The following is a 20,809-nucleotide window of genomic DNA, read 5'->3' as shown; positions in this document are numbered from 1 at the left end:
CTTGCCAGAGAATGTTTTAGTAGACAGACAATCTTGGATTTTCTAAATTAGAGAATGCTTTTAATCTTAATCAATACCCTGAAATATTCAGCTTCCCTTGAATGGCTTCACATTTTATGGCTGGGGGGCAGGGGAAGAAAAAAGCTTTTCCTGTCATCCTCCCAAAATTTGCTAGTTATTCTGAGAATCCCATCTTGCTGCTTAAGATCTGAAGAGGAGAACAATTCTCCCTTCCAAACCAACATAAACTTCAGGTTCTTTTACCTGTGGAAGAGGAAGATTTACAAACAAACCGAAGTACTGAAACACTGGAGGAAAATAAAATTCTTCTGATAGCGTCAGCTATCAGTGTTTCATGGAGCTACTCCACAAGTCTTCAGGGGAGAAGATAAAGCTTTTCAGTAAGAGCTCGCTGCCATAATAAATACTGGAAGTGAAAGAGCATGATTCAGACAAACTGCATCAATGAGCACTACTTTTCCCCACAAATCAGAGCGAGTGGGCTATACATTTTCTGAAAAATGATGAGTATCAATCTAGCACTGGTCATTTTGCCACAGGAGGGAGATGTCCGGGGATCAGGGTCTATTGCAGGAGACAGATTTTCTTTTTTGCCTGTTGCGTTAGAGCTCCCTACGGACACTTCACACGTGTAGGTAATGCATGACATTTGCTACCAGTGTAAGGTTTGTACCAAAACATAACTAGTAACTGCTAGGTTCCCCCTAGAGGTAAAGAGGTGAGCTCTTCTCTTGAGCATTTGCTAATCTAATTGTTATATTAACTATATCCTACTAATAGTCACCTACTGAGACTTACCATTTACTATCAAAGACAACTCAAGGGGAGTAGGGTGTTGGGATCTTGAGGTAAAACCACAGAGAAGAGAAGAGAAGAGAAGAAGCAGACAGTGGCTGCCAAGTTTGTTTGCACCGCCCTGAGTTGCTTCCAGTGATCCAGAACTGAAAATTAGAGAAGCAAAAGGAAGGAGCTTGCAAGTTCAAGTAAATCTTGGACAGCAACTGGCTGCCATCCAGCCAAGCAGGAATCACACTGTTGTATTTTAAATCACAGAATGCAGCATTGAGAACACAGCCTATAAAAAACATCTTGCGGGGAATTATTGTTATGCAATTTTACTATAAAAATTATATCAAAATCTGCAAGGAAGGTCATTAGTTTTAGTGATTAAAGGTTGACTATAAGCAGATGTTATTCTATGAGCTCTTCTGAGTAGCAGCTTTTCTTACACATTTCAGAAGCATCACTTTGGTGAAGATAATACCTATAGCACAGAGCTGGAAAGCATATTTTGATTATCAGCAATTAAGGCACATCTGTGAATTTTAAGAATTCAGAAGAGCACCTATAAGGTTGCTGCTAGTCATTAAGTCAACATCAGCAATCACAGGAAAATTCTATTAGTTTACTGTGATATAGAGTACTATTGCTAAAACCTGTTTTTTTTACTTTGAGTGAAATCAGAAGATAAAAGGCCATGTTGCACTGAAACATAAATTACACATTTCAACATAGCTTCAAGGATGAGGAGGTTTCTCTCAGAACACATGTTGCTAGAAAACGTAACTCTAACTTTTTTCATTTCTTTTTTTTTTTTTCCCCCCATAGAATCATAGACTCATGAAATGCTTTGGGATGGAAGGGACCTTTAAAGGTCATCTAGTCCAATCTCCCTGCAATAGGCAGGGACATCTTCAACTACATCAGGTTGCTCAGAACCCCATCCAGCCTGGCCTTGAATGTTTCCAAGGATGGCGCATCTACCATCTCTCTGAGCAACCCTTTCCAGTGCTTCACCACCCTCATCATGAAAAATCTTTTAAATTTTTTTTAAAAAATTAAAATTTTTAAAAATTATTCCATTCCATCTGGGAATATATAAACACACATACAGCCAGAGTAGTCCAATATCCCATATAGTACTTATCCAGATTTCTGATGGAGACTTTCAGTGCTTCTTCCCTTTCCCGACAATGCTTATACTTCCTTTCACCCCCCTCCCAGTTAGCCACCTGGCTTGCAGCATCCAAGAGTAAAATAAAATTTTATTTCTGTCATTTTAACAACTCCCAGGAGTGCAGTATACACTCGAATGACCTTGAGTTTTAATCAAAGTAGATATTACTTGCCCCTCTTACAGTCCATTCACCTCATGTTTTCTGAAAAGCAAGGGAACTGTCACTATCAAGACTATCTATTCTTACCATTCCTGAGCTTTGAATAAAGCGTACCTCTGTGACTCGCGACAAAGCATTCCAAATTCACCCCTTTGACTTCTCCCCACGTCCCAAAGCTGACTGTCAACTGGTTTAAGCTGACATCATTAACTTCACGGCACTGAAGTGATTCAACATACACTGCCACGATTTTGAGCAGCCAATTTATGACATAACTGCAATATGGCTGAATTGCATTTATACAGCAACTTTTCCACAAATTCATGTGGTTTGTGTCTGCCAGCCTAGATCTACCAATAAAACTGCAATTGGATAACTGGGGATCGCTGTGAGAAAAACTGCAAGCAGTCATCCCAGAACACAGTAGATAGCATCAGAATATCATGCTAAGCAGTATGTGCAAGAACATAAGACTATGTTTCCTGAGCCAGATTCAGATACATGAACCATAATGAAAATTAAAAATAATTAATCAATTATAGGTATACATGTAGCACCTATAATACAAAGCTACTTAAAAGTATGTGTCAAATTCAGGCAGATATAGTTCAGTTTAGCTTGTTGGATGAAATGTTGCTAGCCATCATGTTATTAGCCACATTTTAAAAGCATACTGTCAGAAATCAGAATTACAACCAAGAAGCAGGTAAGCAGCTGTTTAAAAGCATCTGTGTAACACAAAGTTTCTAAAGCATTCAAAACCTGAAAGCCAAGCATTAGAGATGAAGATCACAATTAGAACACGCAGCAAAAGCTGCCAGAGATGGGATCTTTGTTAAATAGCAGACGAGAGCTATAGTGTTTACTATTCCCATTTGTTGTAAAATCAAAATGTTTCCTGTATTTCTTAGTGTTGCATGCAGCACTTTCGGTGTTACACAAGGAGCTGAAGATTATAGTAAGTCCCTCGATAAACATGTATAATAATGTAAACTGAATGGCACGCTTAAAATATATGAGCCATTTCTATGGTTACTTTCTCCTGGAAGGCATTTACGTAAGTACTTTCCACACTTAATATTTGAAACTTGGCTAGCCACCTAATATTATATTGTCATCTACCACCACTGAGAACATTCAAAAATATCTTCTACTTAATTTAATAAAAATAGCATTTAAGTGTGGGTTAACAAAATAGCCCATGTATCTTGGAAGCAGTAATTTCCATTATAAACAGAGTTGCAGAAGGTAAGTGCACCTTGTTGCATTCAGGGTTTGCTAAGATCGCCGCTGCACCAGCCAGCCACCCAGAAACCTACACTGAAAGCAAGGCCACTTAACAGGCAGCCAGGAGATGCGATACCCTAATCTGAGAAAAGATTTACTGAAGTACGTTTTCTTTAAAGCTTCATTTTCAAACTGTCAACTCTAAATTGAAACTAATGTGGTATTTGTGCTTTAATTGTGAAAGAAAACAGCCTTGTAGCTTTCCAAAAATGTAGGTAAGTATATGATATGCTATGCTGTTTTACATATCTATATAAAACAGAACAGTTGAATTCTGTTTTACATAAAAAATTAAGGGACAGTTTTGAAGGCATACAAAAGCTGGAGACTGAATTCCCTTCAAATCTGACTTCTCTCAAGCTCCTTTTGGAACCTACCATTTACTTAAAATTTAATGAAATATTTTAATAAATGTAAAGAGCAATCTTAGCTTCTCTGCAATTGCTTAAGAAAATTAACGCTGCAGCACTCTCTGAATGTAGCTGTCATACACACTGCATTATCCCCAATTTATAAATTGCCATTTATTAAATGATTGAAAATTATCGTCTTTGCACATGCTCAATTACTACTAAACTACAGGCTGAAAAAAAAAAAAAATTCAATGAAAAGAAGCCATGTTTGCATCATTTATATTTTTCAGATTTTGGGGGGGGGGGGGGGGGGGAAGAAAAAAAAAAATCAGAAATATTGAACCAGGTTCACTCTTGACATAACCTGCATGGACAAATGGTGTAATTTTAGTAGAACATTTGCTCTACAATTCCCATAGCAAACTTATTTCTCCTTGTCTGGGTGTGTGGAATCCAGGATGACTCAACCTTTGCATTAATACAAAATCAAATGCACACAACAAGATGTAGTTTAGGAAGGTGTAACTTCCATGCACTCTTAGCGACCTCAAAGGTACTGCAAAGGCAAGGTAAAGACTCAGAGGACACAAAAGTATTCAGCTCGTGTTTATGTGATTTAATAATTATTGCTTTATAGTATTAGAATAATTTACATTTCCTAATCCCCAAAGTGAGACAATTAATGCTACTTAATGAATTATTTTTATAAGCACGTGTACATTTACTACTTAGGAAGGTACTAGACTGACTCTCCCAGAGATTTAAGCATCCCATTTATCCCCTGAGGAGATGCGTTTTTATCGATCTTTGCAGCACTAACTTAAGGTAGAATAAATACGTCGGAGATGAGACTTCTACAGACAAGTCAAATAGCCTCCAGAGAAACTGCCACAGAAGATACCAAATAATTTCATCTGTTCCTATTTGCTCTAAATTTGCTTTTTGTCTATAAGGATATGGATAGCAGCCAATCACACTAACATTGCTGAAGAGACAGAAAAGATTTCTGCATGCTTGCACCGGTATTTTCATACTGTATGAAGAACACACATTTCTAGAACTAGGGCCAATATCAATTCAGAAGAAAGTGCAATGATAACATCTGCAGCTGCCCCTTTTAGCCCTCATGTTAGGTTTGAAACTGGTTTATACTGTTACAGGTTTAATGCCCCTAAACAAATTATAATGGCTCCTGTTAAAACACAGCTGGGAGGAGCCCTTTCGATAACAGCCAGCTCAGCTGTAACTAAGCTGTTAAACATACCCGTAATGCAAATTTGTATTACAATACTTCTCAATTCAAAAAGCATTTCTAAGCACCGTTAAATAGCTGTAGTATAACTTACACAAGCACGTTCTATGCCAAATAAATACCCAACAGCTGAATTAAGCCTTACAGCCTCCTGCACTTTCTATTGACTTCAGTGGACACAGAACTGAACCAAAGGCTGCCTGCTGTCTTTTCTTCACTACCACTTGCCATGAAGAAATCATTGCTTTCAGAGAAACAGCTATGGTTTTGGTTTGGGTTTTTTTTTTTTTTTGCAAGCACTTTTTCATTAGCTTTTTTAGAGTGGAAACATTAGTTCCTGTTTTCCACATCCTGCTAATGAAAATGAAAAATTTGTGACTATGAGTTTGCAGACAAATGAAAGTGTAATACATACAATACATATAAAGTAGAGAGGTAGTGGTATTAAGATGTAACGTATTAAGTAACATATCTCATTTTGGATGTTGGATGACCAACATCCATCTATAGCTACAGACTATCTATTTTGTACATGATATGATGCACTTGATTGAAGATGATCAAAAGGATGACCCTGTACTTCTAATTTATTATGGATAGTGGGGTGCGGGAGGAAGATATTTTACATACAAGCCCAGGAAAAACTGGAGATCTCTACCTAACAAAAGTTCCTCCTCTGTGTTCCTTCTCTTCCCTTTCCAACATTGCCACTCACTGTACCACCATATTATTTGACCAAATGGACAGAAAACAGGATACTTAGATTTCAAAAGTGAAATGCTATGAACACTTTCTGCAGTATCTATAAACTACCAAGATGAAACCACCCTGGCCAGTCCAACTAAGAGATCTCTAGAGGGTATTACAATACTAGTTTTGAAGCGCGGAAAGACTCTAGTTTAAAGAGTCAACCACAAACTCCCATGAAGAAAGCATCACAAAGCTACTTTTTATACTATGTCTAGAAGGGAAAACGGACATGATTTTAGGTAATTATCTTTAAATCTGCCCAGCAAAAGCACAGCACAGCTCTTCTTTGTCGCAAAGCTAGCTCTCATCTTCCCACACTCTAAAATCAAGATGAGAACTGTCAGTGAAAGCAATAGATCTAATACATAGCACTTCTCTCTACTTACACAGAAGTTTATCAAATTAATCAAAATTATACACCTACTTTCAAAAACACTTCGATTATTAGCAGGATTGTTTTATATGTTCCTTGTGCATACTTCACACTGTTTATGCATGATGTCCTGTTCAAAGATCCGAATCAACAGGTTTTTTACATGCACCCTTATCACATAACCTCCATGCTATGCCAAACATCAAGAGCTACAGCATTCTTTTTGCTAGAATTCACATTAGATTGCTTCTCTTCTTATCCATTGACCTTTTTATGTACATACTTCCAGAAAAACAAAAGGAGGATAAAAAAAAATGAAATAAAAAGCAAAACTTGACATTTTCAAAGTTGAAAAATAAAATTTAGCATGAAACAAAAATCATCAGTTTTTCCCCTACTACCAGCTTAAACGCTGATTACAAAGTCTTTTACCATCAACACACAGCTTAGTTTAAGTCTTTGGGTGTTCACATACATGAAAGTCCTGCAAGTCTGAATGTCTCCCCGAGTGGTTTAAATACTGCATCTGCTTTGCTCACCTACAATGCTGTCTGTGCAGTGCTGTAATTCTGTAACACAACAGTTCTCCACAGACAACAGCATCCTTTTCCTCTGTCAATAGCTAGTCACAGTTCCTAAGTTTGCTATCCAAATATTACAGTGGTGTGAAGATGTTCACTTCTCACCTGAAAATTCCCCAAGTGTTTTAGAAGTATCGCTTTCTGCTAGTACCCACATAAAACTGGACAACTGCAGCCCCACAAAATTGCAGGTAAAACCTCACTCCGTGAAGCCCTAGGTACAAGTCCTAGATTTTCCTCTATTGTAAGGGAGGAAGCAAAGAACTACCAGCTAGTTGCATAATGCCTGCAGGAATCAAAAGGTAACCATGTTTATATATGGCAAAGGACATGCAAGAAGCAGCAGGACTGTCATCTTACCAAAAAGCAGTCCTTTCCAAATTCTGGAACTGCCCACTGGCACATAAAATGGATGTCACACTGGTGGAGGCCCCATGAAATCTGGATCCCACTGTACCAGCTGTTCAGAAGCACATGCTGATGACTAGTCCACTGTAGAGTATCGCAAGTTGTAACAAACACCACATTTCAAAGAGATCAGAAATTCCTCTGTCAACTTTTTAAAATTATGGAAAAAAAAAAAAAATTCTCTAGACTTCTTTTGGTTAACCCCATTTAATTTCTCTAAACTTATGTAAATAAGTTACTACGAGATGTTCACATACTGCAATTCTTGCTTCTTTAACAACAATGGTAACATTGCCAGAGGTTGTACAAGTGTCAGACATTCTCAGCCAAAATAAACACCATTCCAAGATGAAGTGTGCCAGTATTACTTAGTTGAGTGGCAGCTAAAATTTAATATGAAGTGTGATGTGGCCACTTGGCTTTATGTTCCAGTTAATTTTAACTGCCCACAGTAAAGAATTCTGCAAGTATAACTCTTACCACAAATTGCTATGAGGATAATAATATGCGTAGTTTAAAAAACAGAATTCAATTTCAAGACCACACACACTTAGGTTGCCATAAAATCACTTACTACAAAAATCAGTTGAAAGCACCCCTTTAATAATATGGCCCAAATAAAGAGGTAGGATCTTGAATAATTCTGCATAAAATGCAACACATAGTAGATCAGCTCTCTCAAATTAAAGCACGGTGAATTTTAGTTTTGATATAACGTTCCATAAGTCAGTGTGGACTGGACTATTAACATCAAGTTATTTAAGAGAACAGTATTATTTTAAACAAAAAAAAAAAAAAAAAGACATTATGATGAAAAGTAATGCTCCTGAGTTTCTTTTCAATTCAATGCTATACAGAAGTAGCTTGAGTATTAAAAGTAAAGTTTTTATAGCAGTCAAAAGCTCAATAATTCATGCTCAATTTCAACTTACCAAACTTTTGAAAAAAGGTCAAGTTTTAATTTCACAACAGAAACACTTATGACATGTGTCATCCTGGAGACCTACGCACTTGCTTTTACTACCTTCACAGAATTTTGCACATCAGTTTGGTTCTAAATAGACCTCTTTGCTATAATTTGTTTTACACTAAAGTTCTCTATGCTGTCTAAAAAAAAAAGAAAATTAAGTCAGACAGAACAAACAACAGAAGGAAACAATGTATGGTTTATTCTTACTATGAAAGGAAAAAAGGGGAAAAAGAACAACCAAGTATTACCAAATATCATTGCATTATGTCAAATATAAGAGTACATTTTGTCCTATTTGCAACATGGAGATACACTTCACTGTTTGCAAATAACATGGCCAAATCAAGAAAAACTGATCCAGAATTGGAGTAGCAATTTCAAGTTCAGCACTTCCCAGGGATATTGTCCAAGCTAGTGAAGACCATATGTCCCAAGTGAAGGATGCCCCTTTTGCAGCATTCCTGTTTTTCACAGATCTCATATATAACATTGTACATCTCATATATAACATAGTATTACCACAACATTGTTTTAAAATTTAAAAAATACATGCTGCTTCTAATTTTCCAGAAGCACATCAATTCTTTCCATTGATTTAACTACTGTATTTTACAAGACGTAAAATTAACGTAGTCCTATTTATAGTACAATAAAAAAAAAGCTTACTTGCATGTCAAAGCTTCAGTGACTTCATTGTATAATGGGAACACTAACACAGATCTATAATCCTTTTGCAGTCTCTTCCCTTCATCCAAATCACACCAAACAACTTCCAAATAAAAAGCAAAGATTTGGGTGTTGAGGAGAAGATTAACTCTCTCTTATTGTATTTTAGTTCCTATTTCCCCTTGCTTCAGATTGAAAAAAAAAAAAGGACTAGAACAGATTTAAGTGCACTTTTTTGAAGATCTCTGGACCCATCTCTTTATTCACAAATTTAACAAGGGAGGGTAGATCTAACACTCACCGTTGACTTATATAGGGAACAAGAATATTCCCTGAAAAAACAGGCAGCGTATACCTAAGCCTATTGCATTCACTCTGGAAGAGGGGGGAGAAAGAAACGCACAGAGCATGACACTGAAATGAAATCTGCCTGCTTCCTTAATCTGGAAAAACAGACTTACCCTTTCACAAGATGGAAACAAGATCAGTCAAGCAGCCACTTTTTATATGAGACTGGGAAAGAGGGCAGAAGGACTGATTTTTCCACTGATATGCTCCTCTTTAACACGCACACACAAAAAAAATCCAATACACAAAAAGGTAAAGTTCACACATCTCCTCACAAAATTTTCTTATGCATTGTTCATCTTAGTACCATTTTCCCTCCCTGAAAAACACTCATTTCTTTTAACCTTCAATCATTATCATATGTTCAATGCCTAAGATGTTTTTATTGCAGCCCTCTAAGTTACTCTCACAGGATTTGGTGCTGCAGCTGAAGTATCACCCACATCAAACATAGCAAAATAATTATCGCCATGATTACACATTAAAGTCCTGTAATATTTACCTTTTTGGAATGACATCACATTGCAATATACTGCAAAGAAATGAGTCAGAAACCCCCAGGCCTTTTCCGCAGGGATGATACCTCGCCACTTATTCTCTGTTTTACTACAGGCTAGTATTTATTTCTTCCTTCCCAAGTGTAGTTCTTTGCATCTGTTGACTTTTTCCCTTCCCAACTTATTATGATCAGCACATATACTATTTCTCTCTTTTAAATTCCTTTCAGCCCTACCCAGCTTCATTTGACAAAGCTGCAACAGCTCCCTCTGTTTATTTTATTAATAGGTTTAAGGTGCACTCTGAATTCAACCTATGAGAGCAAATACATTTAGTAAGGTAGAAACAACTTGGGGGAGACGACTGGTAAGCAAAGACAAGATATTCTCATGAGAAACAAACAGGTGTGTCTTTTCTATAATGTAAAGAAAATGTGGGTGACATTCAGACAGTGCTCTTCAGAGCAAGCAATGACTATTGTTAATACAATAGAGGATACAAGGGAAGTTTTCACTTTTAATGTTACTAGAATAAAAACAGGCATTCTTCATCAGGATGTGTAATTTGAGTCTTCACTGTGAGCACACACTAAGAATTTATTCAAATTCTTAATATGAAAGGTCTCCATTTATAAAATATTTAGGGGGCGTAAACTCTTGAGACTCTGGAGACTGCAACTTGAAGGATTGCGGTAGATATTTTAAACCCATGTGATAAAAGAATGCTTTAAAGCAGCTAGGCTGCCAACAGTTTCTTTGGTAGAAGGGGTGGGAAGGGGACCGACAAAGGTACTATTAGAGAATAGCAAGAAATTCAGACAAAGCAAAAATAATAAGGGATGAAAGAAAGTTGAAAGTGAGTTCTGTGAAAGTCTGCCGTACTATTTAAGCCTGAAACTCTGTATTATTTTTGTCATCTGGAAGACAGACTTAAATCAGTATATGAGTTATACTTCTCAAACCCTGGTAAACACACTTTGAAAGAAACATGCTTTCTTGTTTGCCTTTCATGTGTTTAATAGGGACAAAGCATTCTTCTGTCACAAAACCAGCAATAGAAACTTGACAACAAAGTTAAGACTATTGCCGTATAGAAACAAACCGCTGAGTGTGGTGAGCTGCACCTTCTTGCACATTCATTCATCAGACTTACTCAAGTTGTTTTTTTCTAGTCATATTTAAATGCTCCAGGGCCCTCTTTCCAATCTGAAAGGTTTTGTTGCGTGCAGCTAAGAGAGATGTTCCTCCAGCACCACAGCACCACAGCGAAGTCTGGGAGCTGTGGCCAACCTACTTCCTCTTCTAAGCATGTGCACACACTAATTTTAACATCAGCATAAAAAAGCCTGTATACACCAGACTTTAAGTTGAACCTGAACTAAAGACTGCCTTTTGCTCAGTGAGGGGAGTCAAACATAAAATAGGAAACAAAGAGAATTGTTAGTTTGTCAGACTTCATTGCTTATTCTAAAGCAAAATAAGCATTTAGAAGTTATAGCAAAACAGCAGATTTTTATCTCTTACCTCTCTGACTTCATGGAGTTGACCAGAACGCTGGGTCTTCGCTCTTCGAGCAGCTGCAGGTGATTTGTGATGTGTGATGGTTACAACAGTTGGCCCACTTTGATTCATATGTTTCTGGCCACTAGGAGATGCAGCATTAACTGTCCCAGGTGGCAGCAGAGATGAGCTTCTACTTCGCGAGGATGAAATGCTCTAGAACAAGCAATGGGATGTTGATATCAGTACCTTTACACAAGTAAATAATTTACAATTCAGGCTACAGATTTGCACTGTTCTACTTTCCTCACAAACCTAAATCTGGAGGTGTAACTGTGCTCAGGACTGATTTATTCCTTCTGAACCATCTGCATTGCTCAGCAGCGATCTTCTTGAAAACACTGTGGCTATTGCCTCTGTTTCTTGGATTGTCTGAAATCAGCCTTTGCAAAAATCTTCACAAACTCATTACATATTAACATGCTGCTAAGTTCTTACAACCATACTTTTTATGAAAGATTAGGAAGGATTTTGCAGACAGAGTAATAACAGTGCTAACACAAATATTTTTTATTAAGCCATTGACCTATAATTCATCAAACTGGTATGAACAGCAAGGAAGAAAAAAAAAAATCTTAATGCTTTCACCTGGTGAACTTCTGAAACAGTGCAGTGCTGTTTTCAACATTAGAGGAGCGGCAATTTTGGCAAGGCCAATCCACACACCAATTAAACGTTAACATTTAAAAAAAACCCCATGGCTTAAACAGTCAAGATGTTTTGGAGTAAGCTTGGGATAAACCCTAAATACAAAAAAGGCCAGAAATAAATCTCCAACAGTATCTGCAGTGTGATTACTCTTAACATACAACCTATAAAATCAGTCTGAACATTCAAGAACTTTCTCTGTTCTTATCTAACTGTTTGTCAGTGTTGCCATCTTGGTTTGTTTTCTGCAGCCCTCAAACCAGAGTTTTCCTGGAGTTCTTTAGAAGAGCAATTCTCAATCAAGCTCCAGTGTGCACTAGAGCACCGTGGGACATCATATATAAAAGTGCAACATAAAAAAGCTTCTCCCTTCTGTTTGAACTATTGATTTCATCTGTAAGGTTAAAACTGAAACAGAGTCACTCTTACCTCATGAAACACAAACCACCCCAGAGCGACATTTAGTAGCACTTTAAGAAAGTGAGGTAAATACACAGCCCTATGGGTGAAATACCATTTCACCTCTCCTACAAACCCTGCACAAGTAAAGATGGCAGCCTTCAACATTGCTAAGACAGTTATCATCAATGTGGGGTAGTACTCTTGAGTCTGCTGGCAAGTGCGCAAAAATATCCCTTGGGTACAATCTCTCTCCTTATCCCTTACAGGTCAAACTTGGCAATTCTGCGGTAATTTCATTAAAAGACTTTAAATCCAAGGTGGAGAGGTTCCAACTAGCACTGGAATTGAAGTCAGGCACCATGTTCCCACTACACTGACTGTAAGTGACAAAACAGATTATCTGGCAGTGCCAAGAAGGAAGAGTGAAATAAGTTACATGATCCCACCCCCACACAATACTAGACTTCAGACTTTTTGAGGCATTTGAAGGTTTAAAAAATGGGTTATCACATTCCCGTCGTGCAAAGAGCTGCTATACTCATAGAAATAAGCATTATTCCATTGGTCTGGACTTACATTTACAAACACTTCCAAGAGTGATGGTCTGACTCTGTTTCTGCAATGAATATATACTTTACTACCATGACTAATAAGATTGTAATAATAAGCATTTGTAGAATCAGACATTCAAAAACTATCCATCCTGGCTGATAATTCACAATTGCATTAAAACTGCATTTGACTCTAAGGCAAAAAAAAAAGCACAGAGAGTGGAATTTGTCAGAAGGGCACAGTAGGTTGCCAGGTTTTTAATTCATCTTCCATTTGAAAGAGCATTGTTTAGAAATAACTACAATTAGAGGCAGAAGAAAAGGTATTTGGGAGAAGGAAGGGGATGAGGGAAACTGGGTGAGATTGTGAAACTTCAATTTAAAAAAAGGAAACTCAGAGAAGGGCTATCCCTGATATATAATAGCAGAATATACTTACCGATGTTTCTTTTTTAACTGACTAGCATCAGAATACTTCTAAACCAAATTGAGGTTGCAGAGGAAGAACGAGAGAAGTTCATTTTTTCAGCATAAGATCAACTTATCTTCCAGTTTAATTAAAGTTATTTTGGTTTTAGAATGAAATCTTCTGAGAATCACTGACATTCTAGTATCATGTGATCGCGATATTAAAAATATACAACTGCCACCTTCATATAGCTAAACTGATCCTAAAACCCAGATAAACAGCAGCAATGTAAAACAGTGAGTTTAGCCATTAGTTTTGCTTGAAAGAAAACAACATTCTGTGAGAAGTGAAGTTTTATTATGTTTTGATTTTCTTGGCAGGGGGAAAGGCGTTATAGATCTGCAAATAACAAAAGTAACATAAAACAAATATGGAAAGATCCATGCACTGTTTCTGTTTAGATACAGAATCAGGAAGGAATTCTAGGACAGTCAGCTTTCAGAAAAAACAGCCACTAAAATAATCTCATTTAACATGCACACATTGAGAAATATGTTCATGAATTGAAATGCACATATATTCTAAGTTAATAACTGTATCATTGATATTATTTAGCAATTCAATGCTATTTTCCTTAAGACAGTGTTTCAAACTGCAGTGAACTATCTGCAGCTGACCCCATGGATCACAACGGACACCTTGACTGCAGCTCACACCTCACTTTTTCTCTCATCACATCACCTAACATGATACGCCTTTCACCAAACCCCACTTACGCTTGGGAGTCATAAATTTGATAGTGAAATATTAGTACTAAAGCTGCTAGCTAGCCGCATTTCTTTTTTTTTAATTGGCTTTGTACCACAAATAAGTAATGAACACATTTCCAAGAAACAGATACACCCATCATTTTAGGAGTCTCCTAATCCAGATTAGATTTTTTTTCCTGCAAGATTTGCTCTAGTTCATACCATAACTCACTGGGCTACATCAGCTACACTCCTAAACCGTGACTTGAGGCAGAATAAACAATCTATGGGATCACAGTGCATTTAAGATGGCTTTTCATTAATTTTTGCAAAGGCATGTGGCAGCTCACAGCAACGGCTCTTGGTGGGACAGTCATTTAGGACATGGAGTTTGGGAATCAGTGGAGCAGGAAAGAAAATCAGGAAGAACAACCCATCTGTAGTTTCAGCAGCGGGTGGTGCTCAAGAAGGCTGCTACAGAGACACTAGGTAACCCCAAATCTCTACATATAGAAGTTCACAGCCTGGCAAGGGCTGACCATATCACACTGCCTGGTGTGCCTGACGTTCAGCTGCATGCCTTGCCCTGCAATAGTGCATGTCTAGGGAGAGATCACCTCTGCCGGTGAGCCTCTCCTGGAGTCCTCCTCTTCCCCTCTCAGCACAAGATAGTCACCAATCCTATGCAGCTCACCAAGTCAGGAAGATTTGCAATCGTGAATTAGCACGTACAGCCACAGTCTGTGCCAAATATCGGAGCCAAATACATTGGTTTGAACAACTCCTACAGGTCTCTAAGCAAGTTTTCCTCATCTCTTCGTTTTCTGTCCCTTTATATCCTTCATCCATCTAGTGACCCAATGTTCCTGACCATTGCGCCAGAAAACTCCACCAGCCCACAACACAAACCCTCTAGCATCTAATTTGGGATTATTCTTTAGAGGATGTCTGTAACATCCAAACCCTAAATGACCTCAGCACCAGGACCTGTGGCTACCCATGAAGCTATGCTTAGGCAAGGCCTAATGATAAATGTAAAAAATTCCAACTTACAACTTGCAAAGGCAGTCATACACAATGTGCAGGTGAATGTCTAGAGGAGGCAGTTTCTACAACCACTCAAACCCTTTTGAAGTGGGGCTCCACTCCTCAATGCCACAGAGAACAGCAGCAGAGCACTGTGCCTGCTCCACCTAAGGAGACAGAGGCGGCAGCTAATTTCTTCTGACAGCTTCTTCCTGCCACTGCCAGAAGAGGCCTCCCAGGAACTACACACTCAGCCCCTTATGCACTTTTGAATTTTACAACACATTGTCAACACCTATGTCCCAGCCAAATACTTGACTCCTCTTGCAGAACTTCTTCAGATTAAATACTGGGAATGACAAGCATCTCTCTTGCATCGATACACAGCTGCGCAAAAATCAAAATCTTCCAATTTTGTTAAAATGTTAAAACCTACGTGATGTTTTCCACAGCTAAAAGCATTCTAATTACACATCATATTACAACAGCCATTAATGCCACTCTCCCAGGAAATCAAAGCAATGACAGTAACTGATGGATCTTTATTCCTAATCCACCGCTCCTCCCCCTAGTGCTGCTGGTATGACTGATCTGCCCCTCTACTACCATATCTCCTTTTCTTTGGTCCTACTGCTCTCTGGTTTGCAAATAAATACATAAAAAGATAGTGAAAGGTCTGATGAAAGGAAGACATAAGCTCTTCAACAATTAGCAATGCATGTTACCAATAATGAGTCAAGAAATCCACCAGCTGAAGCATCCCAAAAGGACTACAAATATTCTTTCCTGAGGCTACACTTTACCATTGCTCAGAATAATAAAGAAGCTAATAAAAGATTAATTTGTTACTTGCGTTCATCTTGGTTTTACGACCTAAAACTAGCTAAAGTACGCTTTAGCTAACACAGATACGCGTTAAGATTTTTATTTTAGTAGACTGCCCATCTCCAAGATGAAAAAGCAGCATAATGAATGCTTCCATTTGGATATCAAAAATCCTAACAATTAAAATAATGGAATTGTAGAACAGTAAGTTCCAACTATACTAATGTTTTCATGACTCATTCTCCCTGGAGATTGCCCTTCCTGCTCACAAAGAAGCTGAAGCTTTTTTCACCATTTACCAGAAGCAAACGGTTTTGTTTACTTTGGAAAGTAAATGCAATGTTCCAGAGATCAATAAACTAATTTCTGAAGTGAACTGTCATATCTTTTTATGGCTGATAATCATCATTTTCACAGGCACTGTGCCACAGATGTTTTCTACAGAATAATAAATACTGAAATGACATTCCTTTACTCCTCTGCATATATACAGCACAGAACCAATCCCTGCATGCAGCTTTAAAGCTATGAGAAGTCACACACTATCAGAAAGTAATTACGATTTTGCGACACCACCATTCGGTATTTTAATTCCCATCTACTTCTTTTCCAATGCATCCTAAGTAAACAAACACTGAGAAAAGAAAAATATGGACAGAGATCTGTTTAATTTACATTACGATCATTCACAAATACTAAAATGTAAGTGACTGAATCTGCATAACATCCAAACTTCAGCATTGCAAAGGGACCAGCCTATGATATGCTTTGCACATTTGTGTAAAGCACCATCTACAGTACTAACTTTTCTGACAGAATATTATAGTCCTTCATCATCGTCAGTAAGGCAATACACGTGTCTGCTTTTAAGCAAAAGGCTATGATAATCATTCCATCATAAAATCTTTTCTTTGTCAAGAATCATTTGAGCAAGCTCATGTTCAGTCCTAAATGGACTTTTTTTCCATTTCTGTAGGATTTTGAAAGCAGAGAGCTGTGAGCAACTCTTATCTTCATGCAGCTTCCAAAGGGAGGAAAAGAAAGGTGTCAAACACACGCATATCTACAGCCAAGCACTGCTTCCTTCTCAGCCTCACCACTGTAAGGATTTCCAAAGCATATTTTAATTAGAAGCACCATTCTTCAGTTGGCTTCTATAGCTCAAGGACGAGAGGAGGAAGCAGACAAGCATACCAGAGGAGCGAAGAGTGAACTTGCTCAAAAGGAAGAGAGGTTTGATGTGCATAAAAGAACCAAAACAACGCTCACAAAGACTTGAAACTTTCACTAGTCTGGCTTTATGGCAACAGTTCTCATGCAGATGTTAAAAATACCCAGTGAAAAAAAAATAAACATTTAGAAATTTAAAGGTATCTCTGTGGCCATTCATTATTAAGGCAAGAAGAAACGTGATAAAATTGAAGGGCCACCAAAGGTCTATGACAGCCATTCTTCCAGCTGTGGAGAAAAGTCACACATCTGCCTCATAATGATTTGATAAAAGTGTTGACTTCAAACTTTCAGGTATTACTACAGGTGCTGTTTCACATTACAGCTAAACTGCTACTGCAGTTGCCACTGAAAGGGGCAGGTTTGGACTTTTTTCTCCACCATCTCTCCATGCTGCCTGAGGCCCATTTGACCTCATGGACAGCCACTCCAGGGAATTAAACCAGAAGAGAAACAGAGACATAGGCACACATACAGAATTTTCTGCTGATTTAGCTCCCAAACTGCCTTTCCAAAGGGCCGGATGATGGTTATAACAGGCACCAGGAACACTTCCTGAGGGGAAAGAGAGCAGGACAGTCCTTAGAGAGGCATGCAGTCATCAGGTTGGCTCAGTTTTAAATACAAAGCCTCCGACTAAACCAGAGAAAGGTTAGGTTTTGGCCAGATTCATTTCAGCTATCCTCCATCCAGGAGGAAGAGAGCAGGGCTTTACCACCAGGGGCTGCTCGAAGCAGAGTCCAGCTTTGCCTACATCAGTGCTCATCCGATTCCTCAGTGAGCTGGTCAGGTAACCCAGTCCTTTTTAGCAGATTGCTGTTTTTTCCGTTTCTGATGCCCAAGCTACCACAGGACCAGAAACACAACGGAGCCCGCACAAAGGGTGGCAGTAGACGGAAGGGAATTGGACTGCCATTTACAGCTGCAGGGAATCAGCAGACAAGTTCAGCTGAAACATGAAACCACACCATCCAGTTTTTAGCAGTTCACTTGTGCAGCTCCAAACCAGAAGCTGGAACAAGGGGGAGTCTACCTCCTTATTCTAGCACAAACCTAAGCTGAAATTACCATCTGAACACAATTTAAGACAGAAGCTACTTCACAAGATAAAGGTTTCTCTTCCCTGCCACATTCCTGATACACACTGAAAAACAGAAGACTTATATGCCAATCCAGCAACTGATCCACACATTGGAATTAAGAGCTGGTATAAAAGCCCGTGTGTTTGTTCTTAGTAGTGCTTTTACAGCCACCATCACTAAACAGTCAAGAAAAAAGGGGGATGAAACAGAAAAAATAACAAGCTTGTGACAATTTATGGATATAAAATTATTCTTGGAAGTTACCACAAAAATTATACATGAGCCTACTTCTTCTTGGAAGCATTTTATATCACCAAATTCCAATTTGACTAATGCTTTAATTAAAACTTGTACAATAACATTCACTTAGAATAGTCTAAAAAATAAACAGTGATCCTATCCAGACACAGAAGACTTCTTCCAATACAGTGTGATTTGGCACTCTGTGGAGGTTGAACAATGTGTAATTAAGCGAAATGAGTCTTGTATGGGAATACCAAGAACATTAACACTACCTTACAGCATGGGAATTATTTGCCAGAGAACATTATCCTTTTAGTGCTTTTTTTATCATTAAGATGTAAAATTTAATTAAAACAAAGCAACAGACTTAGCTTGCGTTACATCCACTTGTTAGCTGTATAGCTCACCTTTGGATCATTCATTAGGATGCAAATGAATTTAGTCATTAGTATAAAATTTTTTTTTTACTTTTTTTTTTTTTTAAATCACTGCTCTGCTTAATTTCCTCCACCACTCCAGTCCCCAACCGAAAATTTAAAGACAGCAAGGACAGCAAGTCATACAGTAGCATTTTACAGCAGGCAGTAACTCTGAAAGGAAACTAGTGCTGATCTGGATCCAGTGCAGGAAAAAGGAATGCTCTCCTATGAATATTTCACAGAAATAGTGACACTGCTTCAGCTTTGAAAAACGTTCTCCAAATTCTCATGTTTTCCTATGAATCTCCTTCCAATAGTATCCATTCAAGATTTCAAAAACATGTTCTCTCTCCAAGATGAAAGACCTGTAGCTAAGAGCTGCTTCACTGGTATTCTTGGGAACCTTCCCACTGCTTGCCTGGTTATCCCATTATTTTTCCCCAGTTAACCTATATCCCACCAGCATAAGACAAAACGTACCCCTCACTGCATATTTTACACTTCCCATTCCACCTCCTTCTCAAGTGTACAATGCCTAAAAAATAGCTAGAAATTTCTACCTCTCATTCTTCCCGTGAAAAAGGTGAATTTAAGCTGTAGAAGAAGCTGGGAGCAAACACTCAGGCTCCAACTTTCCAGATGCAGAAATGTGCCTGTTCCTAGCAGAGACAGAGCTTGGATGCTGTTCAAACTCCAGAAGCTTAACACACATAAGTATCTATCTGCCTGTTCGTGACAGCACTATGAGAGACAGACAATTTGCAGTTATCACTTACTACAACCCTTGAAGTACTGGGGGGGGGGGAAGAGAGAGATCCAGCCCTGCTGCCGGCAGAATTCCAAATCACATAATGACAGTCCTATCAATGGCAGGGCTGTTTTAACAAAACCCAAAAATACAAATTTTTGTCAAGTCCTCAATTACGCAAAAGGAAGTCAAACGTACCCTTCTCTGTGTCATTACAGACCTCCCTATGTAATTCCAGTCCCCAAGCCCAACACAAAAGAAACAGTAAGGTGGCTAAAATAGCAGCACGCTATTTTATGTAAATTTAAAATATTTTAAACATATTTTAAACAGTATGTTTCCACTCCCATGCTAATAATTATTATATTAAAGTACCTTCATCTACGAGAGAAAGACAAAAATTACAAAGAAATGCAGCAGTTCTTGCTTCCCTTATCTCCTACCAGGCAGTGGTTCTGAAGTTAAGAAACTTTGAGGAAAAGAAAAAGAAGTTCAGAAATGCATTTTTTTCTAGTTTCTGGAATGTCTGTGAAGCATCACTTCCTTTTAACCAATATCTGATCTCCAAAGTCTAATCATTGTAGCATTTAAGCTTTTGATCACTTGCTTTTACAGAGAAAAGCAGAGAGAAGCTTTAAAACTTACTTGTAGGTGAAATCCAAGTTAGCACTATATGCAGTGCTAAAGTCAGTGAAAATCTGTTTCTCAGATAATACTCTAACCCTGAGAAGATAGCAGGGGAAAAAGGAAAAAAGTATACTGAAAACCAAGAGACAAATCTTGTCAAAAGAAAGGTTCCTAGGAACAGGTAAGCACAACATTGCTTCAGTACAGTACACTTCTGGAGTGAGAAGCAGAGTCATCAGTGATCTCATCTGACACACGAATTCCCAACATTTTATCTTCTTGACTTTAAGCTTAAAAATACAGAAGATACAAATTCTCTATTTGCTCTGTGGCTTACAAAAGTGGAGAATTAAGAGTGCTTCACTAACAAACACATCAAGTGAAAAGTGACCTAGTCTGATTTTAGATGTACACTTGTAACATAGAACTAAGAAATGTATTTTAGTTTTCTTAAGCATTTCTATTTTATACTAAATGGATCCAAGCTAATTAAAATGTATGGCTGGCTGTACCAACCAAAACACATCTATATTCCAGCATCCTATGCCAAATTTCTGTAAATTTTCTGTACCCTCCTCCTGCTGTTTGAAATAATCTTTTGCTTGGTTCCTCAGTTATGTATGGCCACCACCCCTCAGTCAAGGAAATGCTTTTATTTTCTTGCATG

General features: G+C 38.1%; 1 protein-coding gene across 1 annotated transcript in view; it reads right to left on the bottom strand.

Annotated features, from left to right (window-relative positions):
* Positions 1 to 20,809, bottom strand: part of OSBPL10 (oxysterol binding protein like 10) — a 122,394-nt gene that overhangs the window by 61,701 nt on the left and 39,884 nt on the right. Inside the window, exon 4 of the mRNA XM_087770775.1 lies at positions 11,148 to 11,339. Within this exon, the coding sequence (XP_087626901.1) occupies positions 11,148 to 11,339 (192 nt within the window). The remainder of the gene's footprint in view (positions 1 to 11,147; positions 11,340 to 20,809) is intronic.

Source organism: Nipponia nippon, unplaced genomic scaffold (assembly GCF_047370975.1).
Source record: "Nipponia nippon isolate SJK-2023a ecotype South Korea unplaced genomic scaffold, ASM4737097v1 scaffold_1, whole genome shotgun sequence".
NCBI classification, from domain to species: Eukaryota; Metazoa; Chordata; class Aves; order Pelecaniformes; family Threskiornithidae; genus Nipponia; species Nipponia nippon.
Note: the sequence above shows the minus strand (reverse complement) of the source record. Positions and strands in the feature narration are given on the sequence as shown.